Source organism: Mizuhopecten yessoensis, unplaced genomic scaffold (genome assembly GCF_002113885.1).
Source record: "Mizuhopecten yessoensis strain PY_sf001 unplaced genomic scaffold, ASM211388v2 scaffold8015, whole genome shotgun sequence".
Lineage (NCBI taxonomy): Eukaryota > Metazoa > Mollusca > Bivalvia > Pectinida > Pectinidae > Mizuhopecten > Mizuhopecten yessoensis.
This window is the reverse complement of record NW_018407336.1, coordinates 17,742-30,158: the sequence shown is the minus strand read 5'-3', so window position 1 is coordinate 30,158 and position 12,417 is coordinate 17,742. Positions and strand designations below refer to the sequence as shown.

At 41.2% G+C, this 12,417-nt stretch overlaps 1 protein-coding gene across 5 annotated transcripts in view; it reads right to left on the bottom strand.

Annotated features, from left to right (window-relative positions):
• Positions 1-4,112, bottom strand: part of LOC110454680 (extensin-1-like) — a 43,479-nt gene extending 39,367 nt beyond the window's left edge. The window contains exons 1-2 of one of the 5 annotated variants that reach the window (XM_021504321.1): positions 3,918-4,112; positions 2,837-2,964 (exon numbers count right to left, since the gene is read on the bottom strand). In XM_021504321.1, coding sequence (XP_021359996.1) covers positions 2,837-2,932 — 96 coding nt within the window. In that variant the 5' untranslated portion in view covers positions 2,933-2,964; positions 3,918-4,112. The other 4 variants (XM_021504326.1, XM_021504323.1, XM_021504324.1 and 1 more) reach the window with 4 other exon arrangements.
• Positions 4,113-12,417: the final 8,305 nt, after the last annotated feature.

The following is a 12,417-nucleotide window of genomic DNA, read 5'->3' as shown; positions in this document are numbered from 1 at the left end:
AATCACTGACACAGTGTGTTGTATAACTCACTGACACAGTGTGTTGTGTGAATCAATGACACGCTGTGGTGTATAACTCACTGACACAGTGTGTTGTATAACTCACTGACACAGTGTGTTGTATAACTCACTGACACAGTGTGTTGTATAACTCACTGACACAGTGTGTTGTATAAATCACCGACACAGTGTGTTGTATGAATCAATGACACAGTGTGTTGTATAACTCACTGACACAGTGTGTTGTATAAATCACTGACAGTGTGTTGTATAAATCAATGACATAGTGTGTTGCATGAATCAATGACACAGTGTGTTGTATAAATCACTGACAGTGTGTTGTATAAATCACTGACACAGTGTGTTGTATAACTCACTGACACAGTGTGTTGTATAAATCACGCTCAGTGTGTTGTATGAATCAATGACACGGTGTGTTGTATGAATCAATGACAGTGTGTTTTGTAAATCACTGACACAGTGTGTTGTATAAATCACTGACAGTGTGTTTTGTAAATCACTGACACAGTGTGTTGTATAATTCACTGACACAGTGTGTTGTATAAATCACTGACACAGTGTGTTTTGTAAATCACTGACACAGTGTGTTTTGTAAATCACTGACACATTGTGTTGTATAAATCACTGACACAGTGTGTTGTATAAATCACTGACACAGTGTGTTGTATAAATCACTGACACAGTGTGTTTTGTAAATCACTGACACAGTGTGTTTTGTAAATCACTGACACAGTGTGTTTTGTAAATCACTGACACAGTGTGTTGTATAAATCACTGACACAGTGTGTTGTATAAATCACTGACACAGTGTGTTTTGTAAATCACTGACACAGTGTGTTTTGTAAATCACTGACACAGTGTGTTTTGTAAATCACTGACACAGTGTGTTGTATAAATCACTGACACAGTGTGTTGTATAAATCACTGACACAGTGTGTTTTGTAAATCACTGACACAGTGTGTTGTATAATTCACTGACACAGTGTGTTGCATGAATCAATGACAGTGTGTTTTGTAAATCACTGACACAGTGTGTTTTGTAAATCACTGACACAGTGCGTTGTATAAATCGCTGACACAGTGTGTTGTATAACTCACTGACACAGTGTGTTGTATGAATCAATGACAGTGTGTATTGTAAATCATTGACACAGTGTGTTTTGTAAATCACTGACACAGTGTGTTTTATAAATCACCTGCCTATGATTATGACATATAAGACAATTCTTATGTAATAATTTGATAACAAAATATTGAAAGCCTATTTGATTTGGAAATTCTAATAATATGATTTATTTGTTACCAAAGCGCTTTAAAGCGTTTCTATAAAATATCATGAGTTTCAACTACATCACAAATCCGTAATACTAATGACATACCGAGTCACAGAAGGGGGGAATTCGGGATGTGGCTGACCTATTGTCATATGTGTCTGGCACCTTTTCTGAAAATTCCGAACCAACTTACTCATGGCCACGTGCAACCATTAGCATTATGGCGGGGAGATGTTCTGCAATGCCCATGATAACAATCAGAGGTCTTACTCGACCTGCACCATATTGCCCAGCAATTTCATAAAAGTCAGCATAAAACAACATACAAACATATCTAAAGCATTTTCGACTTCTACGGAAAGCATAATTGGACATATTTTACCATCACTTCAAACAAATCAAGCGTAAGATAATTTCTACACAAATGTGAAACATCTTGGTTTTGTTTATTGAAGATTGGTATTGCTTCCCTATCACGTGAACCTATATTTATAGATGACAGCCGTACCGCCGTATTATGCCAGGTACACCCCCATCCAATGGGGGGTGTTCCTCCTGATGGGCTAGAATGGCATACAGATGTTCTTATACACTGAGAAGGCCGAAACGGCAGGTATATTGCATCTACCTTTCAGCTAATATTAACGTTGAGCCATCAAAAACCAACTCCGTAATACTACATTGAAGCTCAACTCTTTTTGAAACAAGAATATAAACCTTCAAACCAATCAAATAGGTAGTATCCCCGAGTCTGCTAAACAGGAAGATCCCGAGACCATTTGAAGCTAAACATGAAACATGTGCGTTTGATCTAAAGAGCACCCATCAGATGTTTTGTTAATTGATACAAAAGAAAAGAAGAAGCAAGTGATCTACTTGTTTAAACTTGAATCTTTATCAGTAGTTTGTGTACAAAATGAAGTGATCCAGTAAAATATTGCAATGTAAAAATTAATCTTAATTTCAGTCACAAATCAACATTTTAAATTCACTGCGAGTCAGTTTTTTTAATCCAGTCGCATATCCGGTAACGATTCACGTCTTTGGCACGCGACCCAATCACGGCATTCCATACCTATAGGACGTCGATGTTATCGCCTGCTAAGTTTGAACAACTCCATAACAAATCACCAACTAATTTAGAACAGCTTACTGTTTCCGTTCTAGACACTTCAACCTAATATACGCGTAAAGTTGTCTTTAACAAACCTGACATTGAAATGCTTGAAAAGGTCAAGTTTGCAGTGGTAAAAGTTATAAATAGTTCTAAAAATAACACATGTGAGTTTTGCATGGATAAATTCTTACTTACCCTACCGGAAGATGGCGGAAAAGATGGACCCGGAAGGTGGGAATGAGGCTGGGAAATGTCTGACACTTATTTTAGCATGGTAAATGATAATTGACAATCACCCAAACACATTTCGTCAGTTACTTCCTAACTACCGAGGATCACGCACGCGGCCGCACGTGTAGACTATATAAGGCGAAGCGCTTGATCACAAGCCGCAAACATATACATACACTCGCCGCACACTTACCCTCTGTACTACAAGGGGCTGGTTCAGGTCCCTTCCGCCCTGCAAGCGGAAACCCCAGGGGGTATCGAACGAATCCCGAAACAGCTTCACCCGCATCTTCAATGGTCGGTCAGTTCCTAATAGCCATCCTTTAAAAAAAAAAAAAAAAAGAGAAACGTCACTTACACAGGGGATCAGATTATTGTAGAGCGAGGCACACACGCGAGGACCGTTAGGGATGCAGAAATAATGGAATTCTACCTATGCCTACAAGTTGCAGGGAAACACATCTCTATGTTACCTACTGCAACAACCTTCAAACAGACGATTGTACTAGAGATATATATAAGTTTTACCTATACGCACCACACCGTATGTGCCAAGTAAGCGGCAGTGTTACAATGTTTAGTTGGTAGAAACTCCTGACACTGTATCTCTTACCCCATCTGACGGCGCCCAATTTAGCTCAGCTGGAAGTTTGTATGCTTTCTCTGTAAAATGCTTTCTCTAAAATTATTAGTCACACCGAAACTACACACGTGCATACACAGGTAATTTACGTTTAATGTTTACAGAATAAAAGTCCATATTAATTCCTGATGTATGGTAAACAAAGAACACCAAAGAATGCAATAAAAACACATTAGGAGAAATATGTACAACAATTTTGTACAATTATGTGGAATGATACGCACGTCATTTAAACATATCTAGATATCAACAATAAAACAAGCTTCAAACAATCAGACACAATATATACTGTTATTAGTAGAGTTATTATTGTTAATTTAACAGGATAATGAGTATCTGTATGTGTACAGTTGGGATAGGAGGGTTAGTACCAGTGGGCCGTGATGTATGAAGGGGATAGAAGGGTTAGTACCAAGGAGCCATGAAATAGATCGTATCTGGTAATAAATCGCCGATGACAGTCAGACTTCATGGATGATTCTGTGGGACAAAATATCATTACATCTCTGACAAATGCGCGTGCGACATTCAATCGCCTTGCCGTACGACCCCGGGGTAGGGGATGTTGGTACGTTGTGTGGGACGGATATTTCTCTGGCGACATGTTTTTGCATCTAAGAGTGATACTAACCTGGCTAGGTGAAGCAACTGCTATAGAGACCCGACCGGACGGGAATGTGAGCTGGACCTTCTCAGCCTCTACACACCAAGTCGAAATCGACGAGAGCTGACGAATAGCGGCACTCCGAACACCTTCAGATCGTAGTGTCGGTGGATAGTCGGCAGAGGGTATATTTAGCACTGCCAGAAGATGGGTAAACGCTAGCAGCTTTATTTATCAACCGGTACTGCTCTTACATATAGTGTATGAGATTCATTATATCATGAACAAGGTCTGGAAGTGATTCTGACCAGATTCTCTTATTTGATTGTGGCCCATTTCTAATGCATTCCTCACAGGATGTGCCGCCTATGTGATATTCCCATGATGTTAGTTTTGTGTCAGAATACAATAGTCTTCGCAACTGATACAAGAGCCTCGGGGTCCATGGGGAATTATTCTGTTATAATATGATTCAATACTTTAATAGATACCCGCTATACTGGTACATTATCCGATAAATCCTCTAAGACACAGGATTTTGGGTTAACGAGATGCAGGGGAGGATGCATATTCGTGTACTAATGGGTTTTTTAAATGTCTGTAATCACATTGCCAGGGGAGTTTGGTAAAACTGATGTCAATGCTTAATGATTTTTTAAAATTTTTATTCAGTCTCATAGCTTTTTTATGTCTTGTATATAACTCGTTTTCGTAAATCAAAATATTTCTACAGTTAGATAATTTTTGGTGAAATTCACTCAGTTGTAGGAATGCTCCAAAGAATAATATTCACAGGGGATATATTAATATTTTTGCGTTTTAAGTGAGCTTCTGGGATTACTTCTTTGTTGCTTGACATTGCCCTAGACATTGACCTAGACATTGCCCTGTGAAGTTGTGTCTGGTTGGTGGTATCTTGACCTAGACATTGCCCTGTGAAGTTGTGTCTGGTTGGTGGGATCTTGACCTAACCATTGCCCTGTGAAGTTGTGTTTAGTTGGTGGTAGCTTGACATATACATTGCCCTGTGATGTTGTGTCTGGTTTGTGGTAGCCTGACCTAGACATTGCCCTGTAAAGTTGTGTCTAGTTGGTGGTATCTTGACCTAGACATTGCCCTGTGAAGTTGTGTCTGGTTGGTGGTAACTTGACCTAGACATTGCCCTGTGAAGTTGTGCCTGGTTGGTGGTAGCTTGACCTAGACATTGACCTAGACATTGACCTAGACATTGTCTGGTTGGTGGTAGCTTGACCTAGACATTGACCTAGACATTAACCTAGACATTGCCCTGTGAAGTTGTGTCTGGTTGGTGGTAGCTTGACCTAGACATTGCCATGTTAAGTTGTGCCTGCTTGGTGGTAGCTTGACCTAGACATTGCCCTGTTAAGTTGTGTCTGGTTGGTGGTAGCTTGACCTAGACATTGACTTAGACATTAACTTAGACATTGACCTAGACATTGACTTAGACATTGACCTCGACATTGATTTAGATATTGACTTAGACATTGACTTAGACATTGACCTAGACATTGACTTAGACATTGACCTAGACATTGACCTAGACATTGACTTAGACATTGACTTAGACATTGACCTAGACATTGACTTAGACATTGACCTAGACATTGATTTAGATATTGACTTAGACATTGACCTAGACATTGACCTAGACATTGACTTAGACATTGACTTAGACATTGACCTAGACATTGACTTAGACATTGACCTAGACATTGATTTAGATATTGACTTAGACATTGACCTAGACATTGACCTAGACATTGACTTAGACATTGACTTAGACATTGACTTAGACATTGACCTAGACATTGACCTAGACATTGACCTAGACATTGACCTAGACATTGACCTAGACATTGACCTAGACATTGACCTAGACATTGACCTAGACATTGACCTAGACATTGACTTAGACATTGACCTAGACATTGACCTAGACATTGACCTAGACATTGACCTAGACATTGACCTAGACATTGACTTAGACATTGACCTAGACATTGACCTAGACATTGACCTAGACATTGACCTAGACATTGACCTAGACATTGACCTAGACATTGACCTAGACATTGACCTAGACATTGACCTAGACATTGACCTAGACATTGACCTAGACATTGACCTAGACATTGACCTAGACATTGACCTAGACATTGACCTAGACATTGACCTAGACATTGACCTAGACATTGACCTAGACATTGACCTAGACATTGACCTAGACATTGACCTAGACATTGACCTAGACATTGACCTAGACATTGACCTAGACATTGACCTAGACATTGACCTAGACATTGACCTAGACATTGACCTAGACATTGACCTAGACATTGACCTAGACATTGACCTAGACATTGACCTAGACATTGACCTAGACATTGACCTAGACATTGACCTAGACATTGACCTAGACATTGACCTAGACATTGACCTAGACATTGACCTAGACATTGACCTAGACATTGACCTAGACATTGACCTAGACATTGACCTAGACATTGACCTAGACATTGACCTAGACATTGACCTAGACATTGACCTAGACATTGACCTAGACATTGACCTAGACATTGACCTAGACATTGACCTAGACATTGACCTAGACATTGACCTAGACATTGACCTAGACATTGACCTAGACATTGACCTAGACATTGACCTAGACATTGACCTAGACATTGACCTAGACATTGACCTAGACATTGACCTAGACATTGACCTAGACATTGACCTAGACATTGACTTAGACATTGACCTAGACATTGACCTAGAAATTGACCTAGACATTGATCTAGACATTGCCCAGTGAAGTTGTGTCTGGTTGGTGGTAGCTTGACCTAGACAATGCCCTGTGAAGATCTGTCTAGTTGGTGGTAGCTTGGCCTAGACATTGCACTGTGAAGTTGTTTCTGGCTGGTGGTAGCTTGACCTAGACATTGCCCTGTGAAGTTGTGTCTGGTTGGTGGTAGCTCGACCTAGACATTGCCCTGTTATGTTGTGTTTGGTTGGTGGTAGCTTGACCTAGACATTGACTTAGACATTGACTTAGACATTGACCTAGACATTGACCTAGACATTGACTGAGACATTGACCTAGACATTAACCTAGACATTGACTTAGACATTGACCTAGATATTGACCTAGATATTGACCTAGACATTGACCTAGACATTGACCTAGACATTCACTTAGACATTGACCTAGACATTACCCTAGACATTGACTTAGGCATTGACCTAGACATTGACTTAGACATTGACCTAGACATTGATTTAGAAATTGACCTAGACATTGACCTAGACATTGACCTGTTAAATTGTGTCTGGTTGGTGGTAGCTTGACCTAGACATTGACCTAGACATTGACCTAGAAATTGAATTCGACATTGACCTGGACATTGACCTAGACATTGAATTCGACATTGACCTAGACATTGACTTAGACATTGAACTAGACATTGACCTAGACATTGACCTAGACATTGCCTTAGACATTGAATAAACATTGACCTACACATTGACCTAGACATTGACCTAGACATTGACCTAGTCATTGATCTAGACATTGCCCTGTGAAGTTGTGTCTGGTTGGTGGTAGCTTGACCTAGACATTACCCTGTGAAGTTGTGTTTAGTTGGTGGTAGCTTGACCTAGACATTGCCTTGTGAAGTTGTTTCTGGTTAGTGGTAGCTTGACCTAGACATTGCCCTGTGAAGTTGTATCTGGTTGGTGTTATCTTGACCTAGACATTGCCCCGTGAAGTTGTATCTGCCTGGTGGTAGGTTGACCTAGACATTGCCCTGTGAAGTTGTGTCTGGATGGTGGTAGCTTGATCTAAACATTGACCTGTGAAGATCCGCATGGTTGGAGGTAGCTTGACCTAGACATTGCCCTGTGAAGTTGTGTCTGGTTGGTTGTAGCTAGAACTAAACATTGACCTAGACATTGACCTAGACATTGCCCTGTGAAAATTTGTCTGGTTGGTGGTAGCTTGATCTAAACATTGTCCTGTGAAGATCCGCATGGTTGGAGGTAGCTTGACCGAGACATTGCCCTGTGAAGTCGTGTCTGGTTAGTGGTAGCTTGACCTAGACATTGCCCTGTGAAGGTGTGTCTGGATGGTGGTAGCTTGATCTAGACATTGTCTTGTGAAGTTGTGTCTGCTTGGTGGTAGTTTGACCTAAACATTGCCCTGTGAAGTTGTGTCTAGTTGGTGGTAGCTTGACCTAGACATTGCTCTGTGAAGTTGTGTCTGGTTGGTTGTAGCTAGAACTAAACATTGACCTAGACATTGACCTAGACATTGACCTAGACATTGACAGAGACATTGACCTAGACATTGACATAGACATTGACCTAGACATTGCCCTGTGAAGTTATGTCTGGTTGGTGGTAGGTTGACCTAGACATTGCTCTCTGAAGTTTTGTCTGGTTGGTGGTAGCTTGACCTAGACATTGACCTAGACATTGACCAAGACATTGACTTAGACATTGATCTAGACATTGGCGTGTGAAGTTGTGTCTGGTTGGTGTTACCTTGACCTAGACATTGCCCTGTGAAGTTGTGTCTGGTTGGTGGTAGCTTGACATAGACATTGCCCTGTGAAGTGTTGTCTGCTTGGTGGTAGCTTGACCTAGACATTGACCTAGACATTGACCTAGACATTGACTTAGACATTGACCTAGACATTACCTTCGACATTGTCTTAGACATTGACCTAGACATTGACTTAGACATTGACCTAGACATTGACTTAGACATTGACCTAGACATTGACTTAGACATTGACCTAGACATTGACTTAGACATTGAACAAGACATTGACCTAGACATTGACCGAGACATTGACTTAAACATTAACCTAGACATTGACATGTTAAGATGTGTCTGGTTGGTGGTAGCTTGACCTAGTCATTGACCTAGATATTGACCTAGAAATTGACTTCGACATTGACCTGGACATTGACCTTGACATTGACTTCGACATTGACCTAGACATTGAATTAGACATTGACCTAGACATTGACCTACACATTGACCTAGACATTGACTTAGACATTGACCCAGACATTGACCTTGATATTGACCTAGAAATTGACCTACACATTGATCTAGACATTGCCCAATGAAGATGTGTCTGGTTGGTGGTAGCTTGCCTTAGACAATGCCCTGTGAAGATCTGTCTAGTTGGTGGTAGCTTGACCTAGACATTGCCCTGTGAAGTTGTTTCTGGTTGGTTGTAGCTTGACCTAGACATTGCCTTGTGAAGTTGTGTCTGGATGGTGGTAGCTTGACATAGACATTGACTTAGACATTGACTTAGACATTGACCTAGACATTGACCTAGACATTGACTTAGACATTGACCTAGACATTGACTTGGACATTGACCTAGACATTGACCTAGACATTGACCTAGACATTGACTTAGACATTGACCTAGACATTACCTTAGACATTAACCTAGACATTGACCTAGACATTGACCTAGACATTGACCTAGACATTGACTTAGACATTGACCTAGATATTGACCTAGACATTGACCTAGCCATTGACCTGGACATTGACTTACACATTGACCTAGACATTGACCTAGACATTGACCGGGAAATTGACTTAAACATTGACCTAGACATTGACATGTTAAGTTGAAGTTGTGTCTGGTTGGTGGTAGCTTGACCTAGACATTGACCTAGCCATTGACCTGGACATTGACTTACACATTGACCTAGACAGTCTGGATGGTGGTAGCTTGATCTAAACATTGACCTGTGAAGTTCCGCATGGTTGGAGGTAGCTTGACCTAGACATTGCCCTAGACATTGACTTAGACATTGATCTAGACATTGACCTAGACATTGACATAGACATTGACCTAGACATTGCTCTGTGAAGTTTTGTCTGGTTGTTGGTAGCTTGACCTAGACATTGCTCTGTGAAGTTGTGTCTGGTTGGTGGTAGCTAGAATTAAACAATGACCTAGACATTAACCTTGACATTGACAGAGACATTGACCTAGACATTTACATAGACATTGACCTAGACATTGCTCTGTGAAGTTGTGTCTGTTCGGTGGTAGCTTGACCTAGACATTGCTTTGTGAAGTTGTGTCTGGTTGGTGGTAGCTTGACCTAAACATTGACCTAGACATTGACCTAGACATTGCCCTGTGAAGTTGTGTTTCGTTGCTGGTAGCTTGACCTAGACATTGCCCTGTGAGGTTGTGTCTGGTTGGTGGTAGCTTGACATAGACATTGCCGTGTGAAGTTGTGTCTGGTTGGTGGTAGTTTGACCTAGACATTGCCCTGTTTAGTTGTGTCTGGTTTGTGGTAGCTTGACCTAGACATTGACCTAGACATAGACCTAGACATTGACTTAGACATTGACTTAGACATTGACCTAGACATTGCCCTGTGAAGTTGTGTCTGGTTGGTGGTAGCTTCACCTAGACATTGCCCTGTTAAGTTGTGTCTGGTTGGTGGTAGCTTGACCTAGACATTGCCATATGAAGTTGTGTCTGGTTGTTGGTAGCTTTACCTGGACATTGCCCTGTGATGTTGTGTCTGGTTGGTGGTAACTTGACGTAGACATTGCTGTGTGAAGTTGTGTCTGGTTGGTGGTAGCTTGACCTAGACATTGCCCTGTGAAGTTGTGTCTGGTTTGTGATAGTTTGACCTACACATTGCCCCGTGAAGTTGTGTCTGGTTGGTGGTAGTTTGACCTAGACATTGCCCTGTGAAGTTTTGTCTGCTTGGTGGTAGCTTGACCTAGACATTGACCTAGACATAGACCTAGACATTGACTTAGACATTGACCTAGACATTGCCCTGTGAAGTTGTGTCTGGTTGGTTTTAGCTTGACCTAGACATTGCCCTGTTAAGTTGTGTCTAGTTGGTTTTAGCTTGACCTAGACATTGCCTTGTGAAGTTGTGTCTGGTTGGTGGTAGCTTGACCTAGACATTGACCTTTCAAAATCCGCCTGATTGGTGGTAGCTTGACCTAGACATTGCCCTGTGAAGTGGTGTCTGGTTGGTGGTAGCTTGACCTAGACATTGCCCTGTGAAGTTGTGTCTGGTTGGTGGTAGCTTGACCTACACATTGAACTAGACATTACCCAAGACATTGGCCTAGACATTGACATAGACATTGACCTAGACATTGCCTTGTGAAGTTGTGTCTGGTTGGTGCTAGCGTGACCTAGACAATGCCCGGTGAAGTTGTGTCTGGTTGGTGGTAGGTTGACCTAGACATTGCCCTGTGAATTTGTGTCTGCGTGGTTGTAGATTGACCTAGACATTGCCCTGTTAAGTTGTGTCTGGTTGGTGGTAGCTTGACCTAGACATTGACCTAGACATTGAACTAGACATTGACATAGACATTGACCTAGACATTGCCTTTTGAAGTTGTGTCTGGTTAGTGGTAGCGTGACCTAGACATTGCCTGGTGAAGTTGTGTCTGGATGGTGGTAGCTTGACCTAGACATTGACTTAGGCATTGACCAGACATNGACATTGACCTAGACATTGACCTAGACATTGACTTAGACATTGACCTAGACATTGACCTAGACATTGACCAAGACATTGACTTAAACATTGACCTAGACATTGACATGTTAAGTTGTGTCTGGTTGGTGGTAGCTTGACCTAGTCAATGACCTAGATATTGACCTAGAAATTGACTTCGACATTGACCTGGACATTGACCTTGACATTGACTTCGACATTGACCTAGACATTGACTTAGACATTGACCTAGACATTGACCTAAACATTGACCTAGACATTGACTTAGACATTGACCTATTGACCTAGACATTGACTTAGACATTGACCTATTGACCTAGACATTGACTTAGACATTGATCTAGACATTGACCTAGACATTGACCTAGACATTGACCTAGGCATTGACCTAGACATTGACCTAGACATTGACATAGACATTGACCTAGACATTGCCCTGTGAAGTTGTTTCTGGTTGGTGGTAGCTTGACATAGACATTGCCCTGTGAAGTTGTTTCTGGTTGTTGGTAGCTTGACCTAGACATTGCCCTGTGAAGTTGTGTCTGGTTGGTGGTAGCTTAACCTAGACATTGCTGTGTGAAGTTTTGTCTGATTGGTGGTAGCTTGACCTAGACATTGACATAGATTGACCTAGATATTGACCTAGACATTGACATCGACATTGACCTAGACATTAACATAGACATTGACCTAGACATTGCCCTAGACATTGACTTAGACATTGACCTAGACATTGACGTAGACATTGACCTGGAAATTGACCTAGACATTGACCCAGACATTGACCAAGACATTGCCCTAGACATTGACTTAGACATTGATCTAGACATTGACCTAGACATTGACATCGACATTGACCTAGACATTAACATAGACATTGACCTAGACATTGACATCGACATTGACCTAGACATTAACATAGACATTGACCTAGACATTGACCAAGACATTGACTTAGACATTGACCTAT